This window comes from Antennarius striatus, chromosome 5 (assembly GCF_040054535.1).
Source record: "Antennarius striatus isolate MH-2024 chromosome 5, ASM4005453v1, whole genome shotgun sequence".
Classification (NCBI taxonomy): domain Eukaryota; kingdom Metazoa; phylum Chordata; class Actinopteri; order Lophiiformes; family Antennariidae; genus Antennarius; species Antennarius striatus.
The window spans coordinates 15,321,576-15,345,453 of NC_090780.1; the positions used below are offsets into that span (position 1 = coordinate 15,321,576).

General features: G+C 39.6%; 3 protein-coding genes and 1 long non-coding RNA gene across 4 annotated transcripts; 2 read left to right on the plus strand and 2 right to left on the minus strand.

Annotated features, from left to right (window-relative positions):
* Positions 1 to 1,343: 1,343 nt before the first annotated feature.
* LOC137595720 (uncharacterized) lies at positions 1,344 to 2,784 on the minus strand. The gene is made up of 3 exons (XR_011035452.1): positions 2,663 to 2,784; positions 1,586 to 1,709; positions 1,344 to 1,476 (listed from the first exon to the last, which is right to left on the minus strand). It is a non-coding gene; the product is annotated as an uncharacterized lncRNA (long non-coding RNA).
* A 3,219-nt stretch (positions 2,785 to 6,003) lies between these two features.
* Positions 6,004 to 8,543, plus strand: LOC137595599 (trypsin-like). Its single transcript, XM_068315811.1, has 5 exons — positions 6,004 to 6,064; positions 6,165 to 6,315; positions 6,424 to 6,565; positions 7,460 to 7,717; positions 8,394 to 8,543. Exons 1-5 carry the CDS (start codon positions 6,004 to 6,006, stop codon positions 8,541 to 8,543), a joined length of 762 nt encoding a protein of 253 aa, XP_068171912.1.
* Positions 8,544 to 10,383: 1,840 nt separating this feature from the next.
* Positions 10,384 to 13,456, plus strand: cdab (cytidine deaminase b). The gene is made up of 5 exons (XM_068315969.1): positions 10,384 to 10,481; positions 10,974 to 11,198; positions 12,060 to 12,171; positions 12,865 to 12,922; positions 13,304 to 13,456. Exons 2-5 carry the CDS (start codon positions 11,012 to 11,014, stop codon positions 13,439 to 13,441), a joined length of 495 nt encoding a protein of 164 aa, XP_068172070.1. The 5' UTR covers positions 10,384 to 10,481; positions 10,974 to 11,011; the 3' UTR covers positions 13,442 to 13,456.
* Positions 13,457 to 14,694: 1,238 nt separating this feature from the next.
* On the minus strand, positions 14,695 to 22,955 carry dnajc16l (DnaJ (Hsp40) homolog, subfamily C, member 16 like). Its single transcript, XM_068315968.1, has 15 exons — positions 22,585 to 22,955; positions 22,360 to 22,426; positions 22,052 to 22,197; positions 21,207 to 21,382; positions 20,430 to 20,614; positions 20,215 to 20,319; positions 19,431 to 19,589; positions 19,045 to 19,175; positions 18,680 to 18,857; positions 18,416 to 18,598; positions 18,239 to 18,315; positions 17,891 to 17,971; positions 16,499 to 16,588; positions 15,432 to 15,602; positions 14,695 to 15,166 (listed from the first exon to the last, which is right to left on the minus strand). The coding sequence occupies exons 1-15, from the start codon at positions 22,770 to 22,772 to the stop codon at positions 14,695 to 14,697; spliced, it is 2,409 nt and encodes an 802-aa protein (XP_068172069.1). The 5' UTR covers positions 22,773 to 22,955.
* Positions 22,956 to 23,878: the final 923 nt, after the last annotated feature.

The window sequence follows — 23,878 nt, forward strand, 5'->3', positions numbered from 1 at the left end:
ACTGACCAGACGGCCTTTTTTTTAAAGTGCTGATTGTTGGTGAATGGCGGTAAAAATGACATTTGTCCTTTTGTACCTTGCAAGCATCTTTTCCTCCAGTCCTGTAAGTGGCACATGTCCTGTCTGCTGTGATGTTTTCATTAAAGGACTCACTGCTGTTACACCTTGCAGTTGAAACAATTGGCACTGTGACTGTCCTCAGTGTGAAGGGAGACTGGCCTCCACCCAGACTGCTGTGGCCCGACTCAGACACCTGACTCAAAAGGTCTTCAACCACTCCTGTCACCTGTCTGGGCAGAGGCAACAAAATTTGTTCAGCATCATCTGGGCTCGTAACTGGACATAGAAAAAAAAAACATTCAAGAGAAATCCCAGGGGGATATATCTATAATTCTGTCCATTTGTATGAAAAATGTTTTTGTCCAGGGCATAACTTAAAAACTTTTCAACAACAGAACCTGGTTTTGCAAACATTTCTACATGATGAGTGATGTAAAATGTGCATTTGGCTGAATAAATTTTTATTTTGTGCATTTCCATAGCAGCACTTTGGTGTTGGACTTTTAAAAATGGGTATAGTTAATTTCATTGTGTATCAGTCTTGCAAACAACGCATTTCTTGGGGCAACAGTAGTTCAGTGTTGAGTGTTGGGCTGGGGACTGGAGGGTCGCTGGTTCAATACCCGCTGTGGACAAAAAATCTTGAGTGTGAACTGGTAGAAGGAGCGGTGTCAGTTCACCTCCAGAGCACTGCCAAGGTGCCCTTGAGCAAAATACCATCATTGGGGCGCACCAGTGAGGAGCTGCCTGGCCCTCTACCATCATCCTCTCCTTTGCATGCCTTTTGCAATTTTTCATGTAGATATACTGTACATTTCATAGCTTGCGCTGATGTAATTTTTTATATTTATTCAAAATTTGACAATGCCTATTTACTGTATATGTATTTGTTTATTTCCATGGCAACATTTTGTGTCTGACAAATGATCAAAAAGCTGTATAATTGCAATTGTGAGAGGATATAAAGAAAAAATCATATTGCTCTTGATACATTTCAGTGTTTCCAAAATTATCACTCACACTCACTGAGATCAAAATGACACTGAAGAAATAGTACCATCTATTTAAAAAGTCATGTTTCGTTGCTCTCATGACTCTTTAAACCACACTTCACTTGTGATACGTGGATGTAGGACAGTAAGTTTCTTAGGCTGACAATTCAGAACATCATAAATATTTGAAGTCAATTAGGAGAGAACTGTAACGCCTGCAACATTTGCTTCATGACAAGATCCCTCCTCTTGGATGGCTGAATCTCTGCAATGTTTCTGGTGTACCTTAATAAGTATGATGTCAGCATTCTTGGTTCTCCTGTTGTAGTGGGGATTGACCAGCTTGTGGGGATTGGCATGCTGTTCAGTGCCCTCAAATGTATTTATGATGCAGTCGCCGGCCACGGTCATCATTTGTTCCATCCTAAAAGAAAGGGCATTTTCGTTTGGCACAGTGTAAGTCAACAAATATAACATGACTGGATATCAATAGTCACAGAAGCTTGGAGTGATGTCAAGTGACACATAACTACCAGGATTCAAAGTCGTAGCACAGAGTGAGTCACCATGAAGCCAGTAGTGTTTGTTTGACAGCAAACAATGGATTACTGTGTGCAGGCAGGGTTGGGACAGTACATCAGAAATACAGCCAATTCCCTGAATCCAGACAAGATCACACACACACACACACACGCACGCACGCACGCACACACACACACACACACACACACACACACACACACACACACACACAATACAGATGATGTTCCGCGTTTGGGTGACTTGATCACATCAATGTGCTTTGGCGTCAACAGTTACTCTGCATTATGAACAAGCAGCATTCACAATGGGAAAAAACTAGAAGACTGAGGTTCTGTGCAAATGTCTCAGAAATGGTTTCTTTACTTGAGCAAAGTTGAAACACAACTGTTGAGTAGATAGTTTAGATTTTAAGGGAGAAGAATTTCAAAGTGGTATATTCTTTTGACAGAAAGCTTTCCATTTCTTTTGTCAGTTTAACAAAATTAAATATTGACTCACCAACTTCACACCATGACTGACAACTACAGTAAACCCTATAGGGTTCATCCGTTCATATTTGTCCATATTTAAATAAGCACCACTCCTTGCAGGGTTTGGATGAGAAGATAAACACTCAAGTCGAGTGTAACCAGCAAACCTTAGCCTAGCAAAGTTTACTGGTTAACATGAGAAAGAATGCTTTTCTTTTCCTCACTTTTCTTTTTTATTTATTTATTTTTTTAGTCTTCAATTTTTTAGTTGTGTGTGTTACACAAAATTAAAAGCATCACTCAAATAGTGAGACATGACAGAAGTCAGTGGATCACCAGCATCATTGGGATACATCTGAGCACCATGGATGTATTCATGGAAATCCGTTTAACAGTGTCAGTGATATTTCAGCATGGATCAAACCAAACAACATTACTGCCTAGCAAAACATCAACATGGCTGAAATCTCCACATGAAGAAGCGTGCAACTTTTCCAACATGGGTATTTTGGTTATATGGTTTCAGTGTTTTGCACCAAACAATATTAGCTGGTATCATCAGCAGTTCATTGATGATTGCTTTTTGAACATTCTTACCCAATGTTATATGTGCTACAGTCAGCACCCGGTATCTGTCAACCAAGGATCCACCTCAGATGTGTTAACCCCTGGTGTTCTGCAGCCACACAGTGTACTTGGTGTTTTTCTGTGCAGCGGTGTGGCCACCCAAGATACAGTCCTGCATGGATCTATGGCCTGTATGAATACAGAAACACTTAAAGGATAAGGTGTGGCAGATGGATTCAGAGCAGTTGCTTTTGATTCTCCGTAATCTGAGTCATTCTCTTGTAGAAAAGTCAAAAGCAGCACGATGTTTATCCATCTTCAAAAAGCTTCTATAGTTCCAACTGGCTGGTGAGGACTAAATGTTCTTCATCACACCCGATTAACAACATATCAGGTATCAAAACTCATATGTTCCTTTGTACTTTCAGTGAATCTATTGAATAAAATAAAACATGGAGAGCCAGTTTCTCAAAGAGTAACTTAAGAGTGACGCCCTGTTAATCCTTTCAAGTGCGTTGACTCGACCAAACAATTACTGGTGTTTTATCATGTAGGAGGACATCATATAATGGCAGTAATCCAATATATCCAAACTTTCTTGTGTCATCAACTCACTCTGGGCTCTGAAACTTTAGCTTGAGGTTGCTCCCTCTTATGCAACAGTTAAGATAGTGTAGATTGGTTTCAGGTTATTTTAGAGGAGATTATGGGAACGGCAAAGACTAATTCCTGGAACTCTTTTCATTTCCTTCCAGAACATGGGTGGAAATACTTTGTCAAAAACATCCTAATAGGAACCAGGAATTTACCTAAAAGCCTGGCAAACAGCATTCTGAGACACACAGAAATGGTTAACCTTTTTCCTATTAAGGAAATAAGCTATAACCTCTTTTTTTTTTTGCTTTAGATATGTTATTTGACAGATTTGGATAGTCAGACCGGCTGTTTACTACTGTTTTCAGTCTTTGTATTATGTTAATCTAAGATAACCTAACCAACTGCTGACATGAGAGATTTTTCCCATAAAACTCTCAGCAAGAAAATGAATATGTATTCTACTTTATAAAGTCCATTTAACAGCAATAGAAGGGAACATTTTAAACCAGACCTTTGTCATTTAGTCAATTTATTGGTTTTTTGCCAAAATGTGGAGCAAAACATTTACTCTTTTCCTGTCTGAGCATCAACTCCTCTCTGGAGACACAAGAAGTCGTTCAAGTCAACTTTTATCCTTGAGATTTGTTCAAAAAAAGTTCTCCATTCCGTCATTTTCTCTGTGACGTGCGGCGCCAGCGTCCGCTGCTGTGTCACTGATTGAAGAAGAACACAAACACCACAGGTCACCCCCAAAAACTGCCTTGTAGCATCCCATCCAGGCACTATCAGAACTCTTTCTCCTTACTTGTCAAAGGGCCTTACACTGTTGCCATAGCAACACAGGTTACTGTGCCGAACAGTCTCATCTATACTGTATCAGCATGCTCTGTCTGTGTCATCGTTCAGGCTTATCTGTGCTGAAATGTTTCAATAGCCTACTGTGTGTGTGTGTGTGTGTGTGTGTGTGTGTGTGTGTGTGTGTGTGTGTGTGTGTGTGTGTGTGTGTGTGTGTGTGTGTGTGTGTGTGTGTGTGTGTGTGTGTGTGTGTGTGTGTGTGTGTGAGCAGTGATAATAGGTCATTATTATCAGCCTCATCATCATCATCATCATCATCATCATGAACAGCCTTCTGGTAAATCAGCATCATCCACAGCGTGAGAGGAGAATCTCATCCGGCTTCCTTTTGTACCACATTTAGATCATTCTAAATAATTTATGTTTCACCCAGTAGAACGGGAGAAGCAGCTCTGTGGGCCTCAAGCTGTCAGATGTTTCCTGGACCAACGTTCACTTACTTAACTTACTTCAAATCTGCTGTTATTTTTCTTTCATAAACACAAAGACAAACACTTAATGCAGACATTTGTGCGACGATACCAGATTGACTCAAAGCTTCCCATCCAACAAGCAGAACGTTAACGATTATTGTGCAAATCCAACCTTTGGACCCAGCATCAGAGTGCCCACCCTCCTGTGGAGCTGACAGTCCAGGTAACTCTGCAGTTGTCAGAGAATCACTAACCTTGTCTATCAGACACAGGAGGCATGGACTCGGAGTTACACTGAGTCTCAGACTGTTATACAAACAAGATTCAACTGATGAACTGTGGAGTTTATAGTGAGCCTTCTCAGTGGAGGTTTCAGACCATTTCCTAGTTCGGTTGTCAAAAACAATTAAAATATGTCATTAGGCCTAAAAATGTCTTTAAAAATGTGAAATTTATATTTCAATTAAAACCATTCAGAAACAAGTATGACAGGTAATAAAAAGCACCTGGAACAAAAATGAGATGTAAGATGAGAGGTAGCATAACCATTAACTTTGATATATAATCATATATAATTCCTGTTCAAGTGAAAAGCAAATGCTGTTAAATCCCCTGACACCTTTGGTTCACAGCGCAGCAGATGATGAATGTATTTCTACATCATGTGAGCATTATTCTTGCTGTCGGAAACATAGTCGGACAATCATGCCTGGCAAGTCCGTCATATCTGTGGCTTGTTGGGTTTCACCTCTGTAAAGCTTCACTTTGTTTCCACTACTGGACAATAGGCTGAATCTGTGAGAACAAAGGCCTCAGCAGAGGGGCGTATTGAATGAGAAAGCTACTGTTTTTCTGTTCTTTTTTTGTCAAGTACTAGGTCACACTCTGTGTGTGTGGAGACACTTAGATATATGGTGGACAATAGCTTTGAACAATAAGATTGAGAGTGGTTATACGGTATAAAAGGTGCCTGAGAGTTCACAAGCTGTACTGTTAGTCTTGGGATGAGAAGAGTGAGTGTGAGTGTGTATGTGTGTGTGTGTGAGTACCAGTGTGTTGATGCTACTCTTGCGCTTTGTTCAACTGACTCAATATAAAGGTGAGTATGCTACACAGATTTAAGAATTCATTTTATTCAACATTAGCATTTGTGAAGATTATTTCATAGTGATTGTAAGGAAACAATCAGCGGAAAATGAATTAATAGCAAGAATTTATTGAAAACTGTAACCTACACCTGTCATAAAATGTAAAGCACTTAAATTTGATTGGAGGGGTACATTAGTACACCCAGGTCAGGGTATTATGTACATTGAAATAGATTGTGAAGGAACTGTCTCTTCAGGAGGACCACAATATGTCTTAGCACTTCAACATACAGCAGAATCATCCTGCTTAGATTCTCCAGAAGAAAGCCCTCTTAGGTGTAAGCTAATTATAGTGTTCACAAGAATATATGATGTAATATAATGTACAATCTGAATTTAATTTTTTGTAGTTATTAAGATGAACTTGACATCATGCTGCCAGCTCTCGCTGCTCCTTCTGTATGTTGTGAACCTGATAGGTGAGTACATACTGGCTTTTACACTATTAACCATGTAATTCTGATATTAATATACAAACAACTTATTTTACATTTTTTTCTAAACCCTCTTATCCCTTAGGTATAAATGGTGGGAGAATCATAGGGGGTAGAGAGGTGGAACCCCATTCCATTAAGTTTCAAGTCATTCTCCGCTTTATGAATAACCCCTTCTGTGGAGGAACCCTGATCCACCCTCAGTGGGTGGTGTCTGCTGCCCACTGTTGGAGACCGTGAGTTACTACTGTTGTGCACATACAGTAGTCATTTTATTGTAGGAGTAATTTTGTGCTGGTTCTTGAGCCCTTCTTTCTCTCATGCCCTCTCCTGTGTTCTTTTAGAATTCACTTGCTTCAACTGGTCCTGAGTGAGCACGACTTATCACTGGATGAGGGCTTTGAGCAGAAGTTCAAAGCCTCCTTGATCATCAAACACTATCGGTACAGATCCTGGTCATTTAACAATGACATCATGCTCATTAAGGTAAGGGATGACTTTATCTATTGGCACAGGTTTTGGTTGTGTTACAAATATAGAATTGATATTGATACCGGGGTTCAGTGTGTGAGTTAGGTTACTGATTGACGTCATTGACATTGTCTGTGACTTGCAACACAATCCTTAGGCAGACCATGGACAAGACTGCTGTACAAAACGCTATGCAAACAGTTATTTGGGGTACTAATAGTAATGTGGTGTTTCAGTTCAATAGAGTTCAATAGAGTGAATGATTGGCTGAATTCAAAGCAGCAGTCTCCATCTTATTTTGAAATTTAGTCTTTAGCACAGGTAAAACACCAGAAAAACAAACCATTGGCTCAACAGAATGTCTCTTAAAAAAATGTGTGTGTGTGTGTGTGTGTGTGTGTGTGTGTGTGTGTGTGTGTGTGTGTGTGTGTGTGTGTGCGCGTGCGCGTGCATGCGTGTGCGTGTGGGTTTGTGTGCGTATGTGTGCGGGGGTGTCAGGGGAAGGATTGCATGTAGTCAGAGTTCTCAATTTTTTGTAAAAGGTGATTTTGGGATTACTGTTCAAAAACCTCAGAGACAAAAACCTCCTCACATATTATTATAAACCAGGCCATAAAGATAGATGAAGAAATTTTATATATTTGCTACTCCAGTTCACATTAATGTACATAGTTACTATCTCCACATATCTTATTTTACTCACTGTATTGTGCTATGCATGGTGGTTTTATGTAGTACATGTCATCAGTCTGAAGTACAGATAGCAGAGAAGGTGATGAGGTGATGTAGAAGTGTAATAACTCTTCACTCACACAGAATAATTTCTGTAATGTGAGTAAAGAATACGTATCTACTAATTCACAGTTAGTTTCAGTATTGACTGACTGAGGTTTGTCCTCTGTGGCTCAGTTGGACCGTCCGGCCATCATGAACTCCAGGGTCGCTCTGGCTTCTTTGCCTGACCCAAACGCGCCCCCCTTGGCTGACCTCGCCGACTGCTCTGTCAGCGGTTGGGGTGTGACCCATATGAACAACAAACAACTGTCGCCTGTCCTGAGGTCTGTGAGTGTGAACATCTTCTCCAACTGCTGGTACTACTACTACTTCAGGGTCACAAACAACATGATCTGTGCTGGCTCTCTGTTTGGTGGGAAAGACTCCTGTCAGGTGAGACCCAGTGATGTGTGTGCGTGCGTGTGTGTGTGCGTGCGTATGTACAGCATGTACTAAGTGCAAAATTCTAATCGAAGGCTTTCATGTCACTGGAATTTTTTTCTGCACTTATTCAAAATCTCAAGAAAAACTCACGTAATGACACATGATCAAGGTTCATGGTATCACTTCACTCTTGAGAAGCTGAGCCCTTGCTGGTCACATGTTGTGTTCAGGCCACTATTGGACTAATTTAATCACAATCCAAATTTTAACAATGCAGTCGATCACAGGATATCCCACAGCAATACTGAACTCTTTTGGCCAATTGATTAATAATATTTATTAAAATGCAATCAAATTTACAGTCTTGCTCATGAGAAAACCTTCCATCTGGTTTACGTCTGGTTCAGGGATGTCAACGTTTAACAACACCATAACAAACACAAAATGCAATAGAAAACATAAAAACTCATCCTATTTAGTGTGTCTCGACAAAATAACAAACAACACAAAGAAACAATTAAAAAAATATATACAATAAAACCATTTTAAGTAAAAGTATTCCAACCTTAGATATGTGAACTGTGGACTAGAAATATGTTTGTATTTTTGTGGATATTTCATTTCGCGATAATTTATATCACAAACACCAGATCTAACTAAAACATTCTTGTTTCTCCATCCTCAGGGTGACTCAGGAGGACCTCTTGTTTGTGACGGTAGATTTGAAGGCATTGTGTCATGGGGCATTGGCTGTGCCTACTCTTACTATCCTGGTGTCTACACCAAGGTGAGAAACTATCTCGGATGGATCAATAACATCATTCGGAACAGGTGATCACAGTCTACTGGGATGAGCGGTTCAATGGATCATAATGGACATGTTTTGTATTTATGCAATTACTGTAAATGCACATTGGGTTTTATTTTTATCATTATCTTATGTTTCTGATGTTTTCCATTGTCAATGTGAAACTATGTCATACCCATTTTAAGGTGTGTTCTTGTTTTTGAGTCCTCCTTTTCATCCCTGACTCAGAGATCACAAACGGCTGGACTTATAAATAAAGTTTTCTATTTTCTCAAACTGTCTCCTCTGTTATTGATCACATCTCCCACCCTAAAGACACCCTAAAAGCTCAAAGTCTTATGTTTACATCGACTTCGTTGCCCTAAAATTAATAAATCAAGCAAAAAATCCTGGTGTAATTATGGATTATACATTTCATCATACACTTCAAAACAATCACTAAATCTGCCTATTCACTCCATAAAATATATTTGCTGTAATTTCTGGCTAAAAAAGATGTAGAAATATTTGTTTATATGTACAGTGTTTATTTTGACAGATGTTGATGCAGTCAATCAATCTCTCAGCAGCAGCTCATCCAGATCTCCAGAAAGTAAAAAGTGTTATACTGATTGTCAAGTCACTGTAATGGTTTCCTGTGTGTGAAAGGATAGATTTAAAGTTCTGGGACCAAAGTCCTTACCTGACTGATTTGTATATTCCAAGGAATCCCAACCCCTCAGGTCATCTGGGATGGGTAATCTGTGTTCCCCAGATTAGGACCAAACAAGCTGAAGCTTTCTACTGTCTGTAGAAACTGTCTATATTGTAATGTCTTGACTGTCTCCAATGCTATTCAAATCACAGTCTAATGTCTAAGTTACATTTGTAATTCAATCTTTGTCTGTGAAGCATTCTGTCTTGTATCTTAGTGAGGCAACACAATATACCGTATACAGTCAGTGCATCTGGAAAGTACTGTATTCACAACTCGTCACTTTTTCAACATTTTGTTACGTAACAGCCTCATTCCAAATCAAATAGATTCTTTTCTTCCTCATATTTCTACATACAACGCCCCATGATAGCAATGTAAAAAAAAAGGTTTTTTTTGTTTTTTCCAAATTTATTAAAAATAAAAAATAAAAAATCACATAACATGTACGTAAGTACTGTATTCATATTTTTTACCAGAAAGCTTAAAATTTAGCTCAGACACATCCTGTTTCCATTGATCACCCATCAGATGTTCCTACAGCTTTACTGGAGTCCACCAGAGGTAAATTCAGTTGATTGGACCTGATTTGAAAAGACACATAAGCGACACCCCTTTCTAAAAAAGATCCCACAACCTAGGCGCAGGGCATCAGACCACAAACAAAAGATGTAGTCAATGGAATTGTCTGTAGATCTCTGCGACAGAATTGTCTCAAGGCACACATCTGGGGAAGAGTACAGAAAAAATTATGTCGCTTGAGGTCCAAATGAGAACGGTGGCCGCCAGAACAACCAGAACGCTTCCTGGTGCTGACTGCCTGTCTAAACTGAGCAATCGAGGGAAAAGGGCCTTAACCAGGGAGATGACCAAGAGCCTGATGGTAACACTGTCAGAGCTCCAGTGGTCCTGTGTGGAGAAAGAACCTTCCAGAAGGACAAATATCTCTGCAGCATTCCACCTGTATGGTATATGGCCATATAGACACAAAACCCTAGTAATACACCTGCTCCAGAGTGCTTTTTGACCTCTGGAGCAACAGTTAATCTTCCACCAGGACAATGACCCTGAGCACACAGCTAAGATATGAGAGGAGTGGCTTCAGAACAACTCTATGAATGTCCTTCAGTGGATCAGCCAGAGCCCTGACTTGAATCCCATCAAACATCTCTGGAGAGATTTGAAAATGGCTGAGCTCTGATGCTCCCCATCCAACCTGATGAGGTTCTAAGGTGCTGGAAAGAGGAATGGGCAACATAACCTGAAGATAGGTGTGCCAGGCTTGTGACATCACATTCAAAAAGACCTTAGGCTGTAATTGCTGATAAAGGTTCTCTAGTATTGAGCAAAGACTGTGAATATTGTGAATACATGTGATGATGTAGGCTTTTCTTCTTTAAAATATTTCTTAAAACCTTTTTTTTCATGTTATTATGGGATATTATGTGTAAAATTTTGAGGACAAAAATGTATTCTGGAATGAGGCTGTAACATAACAAAATGTGGAACTTTCCAGATGCACTGTACATAAAACAATCTGGAAAAGCCTGTTCTCCATAGGCTAACTCAAGTATTCAGAATTATCAAAGCAACCTTTCTGAACCTCCCTTTAGTTGCATGTCTACATGTACGTGACAACACAAAACAAAACAAAACAAAAAAACCTTTCCAATGACCTCATGACATAGTGCTGACATCCCATTAAGGTGATTGGCCAGGACTGATGCCTCTCCTCTATCACCCTTTCCTATTTATTTTTAAAGCTGTGGTGTAAATCTGCACAAACTGGTAAAGAGCAAATATGGATCAAGTCAAGTTCAACAGCGAGGCGATGCACATTAAGGATCACAGCTCCAAACACTTGTCCCAAGAAACAGTGAAGAAGCTGATCAACCAGTCTCAGGAGGCAAAGAAACAAGCATACTGTCCCTACAGCAAATTCAGGGTGGGAGCTGCTCTCCTCACACTTGAAAACAAAGTGTTTACAGGTAAAGTACACATGCAAATGGAAAAGCATGTTTATTTCATGCCGGTTTTTTATTGCTAACACATTTATTATTTATAGCATTAGAATGAAACAAGTTTGTTTTGTTGTCAGCAAGTATTTTATCATTTATATTTAAAATTATGTATTGCAAACTTTTAATTGCACAACCACAGTACAATCCAAAATATGTTTGAGGTAAGTCCCCTTTTGCTGCTTTGTTGACAATCATTTGAGATGCAGGTGAAGAAGCAGGATTTCATTTCCAGTTGCAAACCTGATCATTAAGTCGGTCAGAGTTGGATTTTCCTCTGTGTTAATGATTAGCTGACAGAAAACAGTTGAAATAACTCAACGAGAGGAGGTTAGATTAAAGCTATTGGTTATTACTGCAGAAAAACAGCATTAAATTAATCATTGGAAGTTTGCGTTACTCAAAGTGGTCGAGCAACAAAATCACTTTTCGGATCAAGTCTTTCCCGTGAGTTACGGTTATCTTTCGGCCCCTGTGTCAATAGCACCGAGCACACTGAAGAGAATGTTAAATCATTGTCAACAGTTGTATAAAAATGATGCACTCCTGTTTTTGTTGCTGGACTATGAAGTGGTTATAGTCACGTGTACCCAGAGATGTTGGGGAGGGGAAACGTTTGTCAAACATCCCTGGGTACAAAGACCCGGAGTAACTGTTTTTTAAATTATATATATATATATATACACACACACACACACACACACACACACACACACACACACACACACACACACACACACACACACACACACACACACATATATATATATACTGTATATATAGTTAGTAGATAGTCAGACCGACAGACAGCTAATATCTGGTTTCTCACAGGTTGTAATGTGGAAAACGCCTGCAACAACCTGGGTGTGTGTGCAGAGAGGACGGCAATCTTCAAGGCTGTTTCTGAAGGCTACAGAAATTTCAAAGCCATTGCTGTTGCTAGGTAAGTTCAACTCAATCTACACCAAAATTTAGTCACCAGTAATTACCTGTTTCGTGTGAAGAGTGTCTTCTTACGTAAGTCCACGTCTTCATTTTAACCAAGACAGATTAACTTTGAGTTCTTTAACACATCACAAATATTTATGGAGTCACGCTTGTCCAATTTCTTCTCAAGGCTGTGTTGAGTCAATGTTTGACTGACTCGCAGAAGTTGACCAGTAGGTGAGGGAAAATGTTTTAGAGTCAAGTAAATAGAAATCATAAAAGGATCTTTGCAAAACATTTAATCTCTAAATGTTTTACAACTGTATGAATATCTGAAGACAGTAAAATTCAAAACAAAACAAAAATACAACTTAAACCAAATGGATAGCAGCACAAAAACATAGTAATTAACAGAAAAAAATTAGAAGAAAATTATGAAATAAATGACACTTTGACTAATAAAAATGTAAAAAGTGAAAAGTAAAATAAAAACACGTGACACAAGCGTGAAAACAATAATTGAAAAAGGCAGTGACTGACGAGGCACCTTCAGTAAAAAGAAGGTTGAAGAGGTATGTTTCTGGATTTTTACGTAGGCTCCTATTGATTCTATCTGTAGGATCAATAAAATATTCATGTATTGTTTCTCTAACCACTCTTCTTGAAACCCTTCCCACTGTCCACTCATTTTCTCTTCGGTTCTTTGCAGTGATCTAGAGGACAAGGTCATCTCCCCATGTGGTGGCTGCAGGCAGGTCCTGAGAGAGGTATTAGAATCAAGTTATGTAAAAAGTGAAAAGAAATGTCTCCTGTTGTCTGAAATGTGTTGCTGGGCTCAAAGTCACTATAAGCACCAGAAAACAAATTGAGCTGATAGGGTTAAACATTTAAGAAATTCCTTTCTGCTTCCAGTTGAGTCACGGTCAGATAATTTCTATTGACATTTTACAGGACGTCCTATCTCTTTTGTTATTGGTTTCTTTTGATGTAAATGATTGATCCCCTCTTGACGCACATTATATGTTCTGTACAGTGCCTTGCAATAGTGTGGCTGACCTATAGCATGTGTTGCTTCCTTGGTAACATTTGCTGTCGGGACCAGAAACACCAATCATTACGTGTTTCTTCTTTTTGTTCATTATCTTCAGTTTGGCTCAAACTGGGACGTTTACCTGTCAAAACCAGACGGTTCATATGTGAAGAAGACAGTGGAGGAGCTGCTTCCAATCCCCTTTGGCCCTGAAGACATTGCCATGAAGAAAGTGGACATTTCTCACGAGTGCTGAGCTCGTACTGTGCTACAAAACACACAGCAATTTGTTTGAGTTTCCATGAAATGTTCTTCATAACAGCAAAATAAATAAACTGGATACATTTCTCATCTTTATTAATGAACGATTTACCAGCATTAAAACATGAAGGGCTGCATCTTTACAAAGTGACAGAAACTGAAAAAGAAAGGTCACACTTATTGTTGTATTTTAATAAATAAACTGTTTATTGTCCTAGCTACACTTCATTTCTGACATGAATATGTACATAAATAAAGTTTAAAGGACATTCAAGAAAGAAATGATCCAAAGGTACAGTGTATTGAAATTATTTGTTAGCATCAATGTATTCTGAGCAAATGGAGGAGGTGAAGCAGTAAAACACTGAAGCAGCTATTGCAGTCACAAAATCTTTAACAGTGGGTTTAAATCTATGTATTTCATGCATTAAACATTTACACTGGCTCAAGGGGTCAGGCTTAAAAGTTTGAGTGTAACATCGTAAGATTCATCTTCATACTCCACATTTCAGAAAAAAGAAGCTTCAAAAACAAACATAAAAAGGCCAATTTTGGTTATTAATAAATTTTTAAATCCCTTTAAACATAACAGGACATGGCAACTCTGTCAGTCAACATATTGAAATGCAGAAGGAGATGTTAAGTGAATAAACTAACTGCTGATTAAAATGCTTGACATTGTCTTTTGTACTTGATGATGACTAAGATCTGTAACAGCAAACACAGGTTATCTTAAAGCGTCATAAAGTAAAAAAAACAAAAAACAAAAACCAACAAAACGAGTGTTCATTGGATCGAGTGCAAGTAGAACAAAGCTTTCTTTAAATTACTGAAGACAGACATGAGGAAAATAATATGGTAGCAGTCGCCTCTGTGCAAATTACGTCATGGAAAATGACTTTGCATGCAGTCATAATTGTCTTTCTGGAGGTGCTGCAGCTAACAAAGACCTCACCCTGCAACTGCGTAAGTAGGTGCTGACATTTTTAACAGCATGTCAGGAGAAAGTCCCTATGATTTCTTGATTCTATCCTTTTCTCTGTACAGAAGACAGCCATACATTTTAAAAGTTGTTAATCCACCCGCTCCACTGTCAACAGGCTCTAGCTGTTCTGTGTGGGAACCCATCAGTGCAAAAAAGATCTTAAATCATCTGAAGAACTCAATCAAGAGGAAAAACCATAGCCAGTATCCACTACCGTTCGTACCTTTCTAACTTTAACCTCAGCTATCTGTAGAGCAGTTGTTTCAGGTGGTTTCATCTAGGGGGGGCCATGAAAGAACCCGTAATCTGGGTAGGGTGCCCTCCATTAACCTCTCCATCCACAGTCCCAGCCTGTCAAGCTTGTGGTGGACTTCGATGCTGGTGGCTCTACTGGAGCCTCTCTTGGGTACGGCCCCATCCTCTCTGGAATGGGACCTGGATCTGGAGTGGGAGATGGATCTGGACCTGGATCTGGACTTTCTCTTGCTGTCGGAGGAGAATGAGGTTTCGGATGAGGAGTCACTGGGGTCCTCCCCTGTGAAGACGGGTCTGAAAAGGCAGAAGTACTTCTTGTAGCCATTGAGGGCCAGAACGTGGCCGTTGTAGTCCGAGGACTCCTCATCTTCGTCTGACTGGCCCTCGCTCTGCATAGCTTCAGCGCTCAAGTGAAGGAGTGATGGCATCCAGTGACGGTGTTTATCAGCATTGAGGAAGGAGAAGTGGAGGCTCTGAGTGCTGCAGAATTTGAAGCAGTGGTCAAAAAAGGTTTGCAATAACAATTTTTGAATGGTTAATACTCCTTAATACCATAAAACTGCACATTTTTTCTATTACAAATCATTGTATTGGATTTATGGAGTACGCAGTTTAATAAACTTTACTGTTCTATAACAGTTTTCAGTAATAGTTTATCTTAACAAGAAAAAATAAAGTGGAAATAAAATTATATGAAAATTTTAAAAATGCAATGAATAACGATCAAACAAGTATTGAGACTTACCCTGAGAAAGAAAAAACCTCCTTTGCAAATTTCCTGAGTAAGGCAGTCTTGGAGGCGTTAGTGAGCACCAGGACAACGTTGATGTGACCCGGCCTGAGCTTCACCAGGTTGCTGGTGTACGTCACGTCTGTCAGTTCTGTCACCTCCACAAAGTCCTTCTTAGGAGGACGGCTGCATGGACCAATAAGAAACAGAGAGAGAGAGACACAGAGAGAGAGAGAGCAGCATGAATTTCATATGGAGATTTATATTTCACAGTTTAACAGTCACCATGACTCTCCAAAGTGGTGACTAATGTATTCAGCCCCACAGAAGAAGAAAGACATTTTCCAACACTTAACCTTGAGTTGTCCTGTCACATTTACACAATAATCACCTGAACACGACTATTTGAGCTGACAACATTTTTTTTCGTGTTGTTCACCATTTGATGTTAGACATTTGTTAGTGATGTCATCTGTATAACAGGTTTTCCATCCAAGCAGCTGGTTATTGCTGCAGCTTTCACAGGACAAGCTAAATATGAAACCTTACAGTGCTGGTAACTGGCTCTGCTTCAAATCTATATTTCTTAACTGTTATTAGACTGCAGACGCTGGCTCACATCCACATTCAGAGAGTTAGTGAGTCTGAAAGATTGTATAGTGGATAGAGGAAAAAGTAAAGATGAGGCATACAATTCACAGCAAAGCCCTATGAATCAGCCTGTGCAGATAAACCGGGACAGTTTTTTTGGCAAAGCATTCCCATAACTTTACTTTCTTTTTTATTTTGGGTAGTAAAGCTCCATGAAATATGAATTCACCAACCATAATCCTGATTCATGTGTATTTAAGGGCAACTCTGATGGGGCTACAAAGACTGACAGACAACTCAACACAGGACCAACCCTAAATATTTGAACAACGTCATTCATGCAGTCTCATGAATTAAAACACTGATCTTGAGTGACCGTATTTTCCAGGAGCTGTAACTTTGGTGACTGAACAAAAACCCGGTTTGGAGCAGTGACCTTTGGTCAATGTCTCCTGCATTCAACTTGTGTTCACCTCTTTTCTCCACACTACCTTGAAGTGTTGCTTCTATTTGAGACGTCATCTTCAGGTTGTGGTGGTTCCTTTGGTTTTGGATTCCGGGTTTTGTTTTCACCTGGCTCACTGAAAGTACACCACAGAATACAAATCATCTGCATTGAAACATATTGTTCTGACTCCTCTAGGGCAAAACTATTAAGGTTGTATTTGACTTAATCATGGGGAATTAGAGGACAAATAAGATAAATGAGACTGCACTAAGAGAGCCTCTGTCATTGCACCTCTAGCAGTAGCCTGGGACAAACTCTCAAAGTATGGCATCTATCAGGAAAACCAACACACACAATTTGGAATAACGTTGACATCATAATTAGTTTGATGGTTATTCTAAAATAATATTTTATGAACGGTGGTTTTCCACTGGTTCTAGCTCAGCAACGTTTGGCAGGAGCTCAAATTTGACACCTAATTAAGCTGAAGCAAATCTGGAGCATTAATAATTATAAATTGATCATTCTTGTGAGCCATACAAATTTGAAATATTCAGGACCACCATATCTGGAATATAACTAAGATCCAGATCATGTGAAGATGTCATTATTATGTCATTAGAAGAAAAAAACTTGCAATTGTCCCCATAGTAAAACACATCCATCCTTTCACCCACCCTCCCACCACTTTTAGTAAGTAAGAAATTGGACAATTTTGGATTCAGAGAGATGATGAAGAGAGATGAGGGAACTGCATCCGTATAAAAGTTCCAAAATGGAAGGAGGGAGCTGTTAGTCAGAGAACATTCAACTAAATGTTAAACCGGCGGAGTAGTAGAGCGGGTCGTCCAATTTTCCAAGATCGGTGTTCGATTCCTGCTCCCACCCAGCCACCCGGAGTGTGAGCTGACAGTGGGAGGAGTCAGCTCACCTCCGGAGCACTGCCGAGGCTCCCTTGAGCAAGGCCCCCCTTACCAGTTGCTCATTTGGGGCATACCATGTAGGAGCTTCCTACCTCCTACTGCATGCGTGCGTACAGGTCCCTGTGTGTGTGTGTGTGTGTGTGTGTGTGTGTGTGTGTGTGTGTGTGTGTGTGTGTGTGTGTGTGTGTTTTCAGGGCCTGTACACACTAATATACAGTATATGTATGCATTTGACGAATGACGAGAGTGTGCTCTTAATTTCCCTTCTGGGATCACAACAGTATACAAAATTACAAATAAATTAATAAATGTATAAATGAGATGACAATTAAAAAAATACATTTTTTGGACAAACAACTCTCCAAAATCATTTCAACAACAACCACAAAAACAACACCTCCTCTCAGGACCTAAAATCTTTTGGCTTTAGACCTAGCCAGTGTCATGAAGTTCAAGGGATCAAGTCAAATATTAAAGAACGTGATAAAAACAGATATTTGAGGCTCTCTCACCTGAAGGCCTGAATGATGACGGTGCCAAAAAGAATGAAGAGAGCTGAGAAGATCAGAGACAAAATGGGCATCATCTCTCGCCTTGAGGAGAGAAACGTATTGTTGATGAAACATGGTGAAAGTACAGTGCAGCACACAGTCAAACAACAACACAGAGTGTTGTCTTCACATAGCTTCAATGTGTCTTACAAAGTTTTTGAATCATGGTTATGATGCTAAATAAGAACATGAGAACCAAGAGAGAAATTCTGAGCATCATCACTGTGATGCAGAGTCATGATTCTTTTTTTTCTTTTTTTAAAATTTTTTAACATTAAATACATTGAAATTTTAAAGAGTTTCATTTACCAGTTTGAGTAGAGGAGGTCATCATATATTTGAAGGATGTAATCATGTGCAGCATTAATCCACTGAATAATAAACATCTGTTGAAATTGAAAATGAAACAGGAAAAAACACAATGAATCATCAAATAAGTTCCAATCAAAACGTGTGCCCCCCCAACCCGTCTCTTTTCAGTCTTACCGGAGCCATCTCGTTGTTGAGTTCTGGCAGGGTGGTGTCTGAGCTCAGATAGGTGGGATCTTTCTGAAGGAGCTCCAGCTGTTCATGAAGCCTGTACTTATCTTCTTCGCTGCCGTTCCAGCCGCCGCTCACAGAGCGGTACAGGACTTTACCGGCCTGGCTCCGTCTCTCAAGGATCACCACCTGAAAAGAACGGTAGAAGCATGTTTACAATAAATTATGATAGTATGTTTCTGTCTTGATGCATGTGTTTCTGGCTCTGACCTTAGGAGAGAGTGTAGCTTGATTATGGAGCAGAGCCAGACAGAGAGGCTGCTGGTGACGCTGGTAGACATAAGCAAACCGCAGAACCTCTTTTTTGTTAGCGGATGCAAAGTCCAAGAAAGCCCTGTTGCCTTGGAGAAAGGTTTGGTCCTCTTCTGTGATCAGTAGCACACAGTACCTGCAGAACAATTACAGACAATTCACACAAATGCCATTTCAGTTCACAAAGACAACCATGTTTGTTTGCAGCATTAGACTTGGCGGCTCAGCAATATTCTCCTTCCATCTAAGAGGACATCTCCTCTGATTCCCTTAAGCAAACTTCAATATAACTAAAAAAAGTGCAGGTTCTTAAAATGCCTTACTTCCTTCGCCGATGGAACTGCTTGACAGGACACAGCTCATCAAAAAGCTGCTGGTTAACCAGCCGTGGAACCTGCAGGAACTTGTTGTTGGAGACAAACTCATCCATGATCTGTCGCTTCATCCCTCTGGCCTGAGAAAGAGGAAGAGAAGGTGTGAAGACAATAAAATATTGATGTGGGTGAGTAATTACCAAAGTACCTCATTTAGCAATTAACTATTATAAATGTTTAAGTTAGTTTGTTTTTATCAGACAGATATGATGAATATTCAGGGTTGACTTTCGATACACACTGACAAATTTAAAACCAGCCAGTAAGTCTTGACACTATAGTAAAGCCTGATTCACTACTATAGAACAATGGAAGTGGTGGCGTCGTAGATGTACCTGGATGATGTCAACGGGTCTCTCTGTATCCTCCTTAAACAGGAGCATGGTGGGGGCATATGTGTTGATGTTGAATTTCCACAGTAACTGGGAGCTCTGTGTGTCGCCCTGGTCCACGTAGCCAAAGCGCACGTAGTCTCTGAAGGCAAACGCTGTTAACTGGAGAAGGAGAGTGAGAAGATGAGGGCTTGGAAGATGAATAAATTCAAAGAACTAGAATAGCTCTCAAGAGAGTGGATCACCTCTGCCGAAGCCCAACACTCCACTGAATCCAAAATCAAATCCAGAGCAATGTAACCATATTATAATTACAGATAAGTGGATTAGTAAATATGGTGGATCTGGATCTAGACCTATCTGCACACATTCTTAGATATCTACCATCTATATATGCCTGTAGATTCGATCAAGATCAATGGATTATTGATTATTGCATGAGAAAAGGTCAAAATGCAAAATTTCCCCATGTTAGTGAAAGTGATCAAATTTATCCTGGACCTAGCCCACAATCACGATCCATTAAAAAAAAAAAAAATTCAGTTTGGGTAAAAGGTTTTGACAAAAGTAGATATTTCTAAGCGTGAAATATCTCCTTCTCCACACAGATAAAGATTTGAAGCAGAGGCAGCTGCTCTCACAGATTTGTACTTTATTTTAATCAGGTCTTAGAATGTGAACCAAATTGAAGACCCAGATGTCTGTTCAGGCTGGCATTTAAACACGTTCCACTCGAACATTTCACCCAATTACTATACACAGGTATGCACTTAATTTGAAATCTTACTTTGTAGAGCAGGGGAACAACAGGAACTTGATCAAACATGACAAGGCTGGGCTTATTTTCCATCTGCCAGCTATTCAGATAACCCATGTAGTTGTCATCTGTGATCTGGAGAAATGATAACAATAAGGAAAGAATATATAGTCAATGATTTAAGGAACAGGACTGGATGAATGAGTTCCATTAAATAAAAGCATGTGGAAATTCATCACATTTACCTTTTCCACCAGTTTCTGAGGCAGCAGATCTTCAATGAATTGCCGCAGGTGTTCTCGTACCACAGCCTGATGGAAGAACGTCACCCTGCCATTTACCAGGCCGATGATGGAGGGAGCGCGGTGAGCTCCCAGCTGGTTGGCCAGGCGACGTTCATAACCAAGATCCACAATGCCGATGCCAACACCTGGTGCACGGAGGGAGAAATAGGGTGATAATGTGCCTGATACGCTGCAGCAAAATACAAATGTTCCTACATTCAAACTTCGTATTATGTTATTCCAGTGATTTTGCGGAAATGAAAACAGACAATTGTTCATTTTCACAGATTCAGACTGAGTTGTCAAATTATAGGCACACAGCATTATGGATCACATTTCAATGTGAGAGAATCCACCACTTCAACCTTTGGGATTTTAGCTCTAGCCTTTGCAATGATGAGGGTCGGCCTACTGGATAAGGTTCATAAAAGATGCAAAAATCTGTTTTAGAGACTTCTGAGAATTAGGGCTACTGTGTACCACAGTGAGGTATGAAATGAACCACAGTTAATTTTGACGAAACCCCAAAGAAAAGCTCAGAAACCAGCTTTATCTTGATTTTCATCACTGAGAAGAGGGGACTTTGCATCTTTGACAGTTAAAAGGGACTCTTCCCTGTTTAGAAAAATTCTCTGAAACTATGTTCAGTAGCTTCCATGTTCTGTACTATCAGGGAAAATGCTGAATAATTCCTGTAATGTTATGGAACATTTAATACTAATGTGACATAAAGCTTACCCAGTGGTTCCAGCTCCTGCACTGCCTCCTTCCACACAGGCTCAATGTGGATGCATGCAAAGCACCACTCAGAAGTCACTTTGATGAGGTACGGCCTCTTGTGGCTGTCTGGAAGTATGTTGGTGTTAAACTGGGCATGGTGGAGCAGGTACTTGCTGTCTGCAAAGTCTCTGGACCTGGAGGAGGGTTAGAAGCAAGTTAGTGTATCTAACAACAAAACCTACTGAGAGGTTGTCAGAGCTGACAGGATGGCCTGAGAAAAAATATTTAACTTGAATGAAATCATTGCACAGCTGCCACTCTTGCTTTTTACTGCAGAATGAATACACGTGGACTTAGAAACACTAATGAGTACTAGGTCCTCTACCATATTAATTTATTTGAATTTCTCATGGAAAGCTGATTTTAAAGGTGATAATGTCACCTCTGTAACACATAAACAACAACAAAAACTACTCTAGGTTCACGAAAAGAAGACTTGTCCTTTAACACTGTTCATAGCCATTGTCAAGGAATGTGATGTCTACAGACAAGTCTTGTTAAAATCTGTGGATGAGACAATAATGGTGTTAAAGTAAAAACTTCGTATCATGGATGGTAACAGTATTGTCTGATTTTATTTATATTATTATTTATAATTACAAGCAAATACATAGAAGAGCTCTGAATACACCAATCGACTAAGTCTAGATTGGATCCAGCAGAATACTATTAATAAATATTTACAAACACATTTACTTGGATATTGATAAATCTTTTCAGAATAAACCTCCAACTGTATCAAATCACGCTGGTGCACAGACACCTCAGCGATCAGGAATGACAGACTAAACAAATCCAAGTACCTTGGGAAATGGAAAAAAGACTCATCAAAGTAGAAGCCATTGTGGAAGCCACGGAAGCCGTGATGCTGTGACTGACTGAAGGGCTGGTTTTCATCCATCTGCCCATAGCGATCAAAGTTAGACCTGCGTTCCTCATTGGAGAGAATCTGCAGGAGGTGAGGCAACAAACAGAGCTGTGAGTTTAACGATGACTGCAGCAAAACCTGTCCAGAGTGAATCTGAGTCACGTGGAAACGATGGAGTTTCTGTCTTATAATAATAATAATAATACATGATATGATGTGACGTCATGATGCGCGTTCAGACACCTCGTATGACTTAGAAATCTTGATGAACATGTCTTCAGCTTTAGGATCCTTGTTCTTGTCTGGATGCCTAAAATCCCAAAACAAGACTTCATATATTTCCATTCGATCACATTGTGTTAAAAATATGCTGAGTGAAAAGGACATTAACACCGGCACTGGTGTTTACTGTAGCCTATGGCGCTGACAGAGCCGCCTGATTGACTACATAGCCTTACATATACTCACCATTCCTTAGCCATATTCTTGTATGCCCTTTTGATTTCTGTTTGACTCGCACTCCTGCTGACCCCCAGGATTTTATAGGGGTCGTATTCAGAGGCTGCTTCCACCAACTCTGCGCTCAAAATGAGCAGGAAGATGGCGAGTGAAACACGGTACGTCTGCCTACGACGACTGGCTCTCAGAACCGTCATCGCTTGATTCCGACCTCGGCCGACACAGTTAGCAACCAAGCTGTCCAGTGAGCTAATTTTACGAAGCTATTCTTCGACGAACTATACCTAAAACGTTGAGATTAGTGTTACATGATTAGGGATGCTAAAGTCCTGCTAAGTACAAACGATATACTAGTAATGTTCTACAAGGCTGACATTGTTGCCGAGCTCATGTAAAGCGATAAATGTCATGTCCGCGATAAAACATTTCACTTCCGTTTGTTTTTCAAAATAAAATCCGCCTAAGCCTTTTGTGTGATGGTCCGTTCACGCCATGAAAGGAGTTGGACTTGTATTTTGTAAGGGAAAGTTCCGGTATATCTTATTTTAATTTTAAAGTTCTATTTCCCTATTTTTTTAGATACAGTATTTTCAATTTAGGTGATAGACATTTATATATTCTTGTACTTAAAACGTGTATAATTTTTTGATATTTGCAGAACCATGACATTATAATGACGGATTTGATGCACTAATTGATAGCATTGCTGACAGTAAAATGACTGGTGTTGAAATGAAACAATTTTAGTACTGTACTGTTGTATTTTCTGCAGGTCAAAACGAAAGCAAAATTGATGACTTCTTCAAACAAATTGTACACTTCAGAATATACAAAACTTTATCCCAATTCTAAAATAGAGACTGATCAGACCAAAAAAGATGTGAATTGTATATGAATTGTTTCTAATGTATTTTGTTTGGACAGACTGAACAGATTGAAATAGAGATATTTTAATTACTATTGAGAAATGACACTCTGCCTAACCCCTGGCAGCAGCTGAGCATGACTACGGCAGATGTGAATTAGTTTTCAGTGGTAGATGATAAATAATAAAACTTTATCACAGAATATCAACGGAGGCCATTCAGGTGATCTGGAAGAAAATCATGTTCGCATACGAATGTGATCTGCCAGAAGATTCATGATCATTTTCCAGTGCTTTGCAACATAGAAATAAGATTTAAAGGAAAACTCTGGGAAGCTTGGTATTTAATAAAAAAATCAGAAAAATTTAGATATCTACAGTATGTGAGAAAATATTGTTAAAATGGATTTAAATTACATTGACAGCACCTTTTACTGA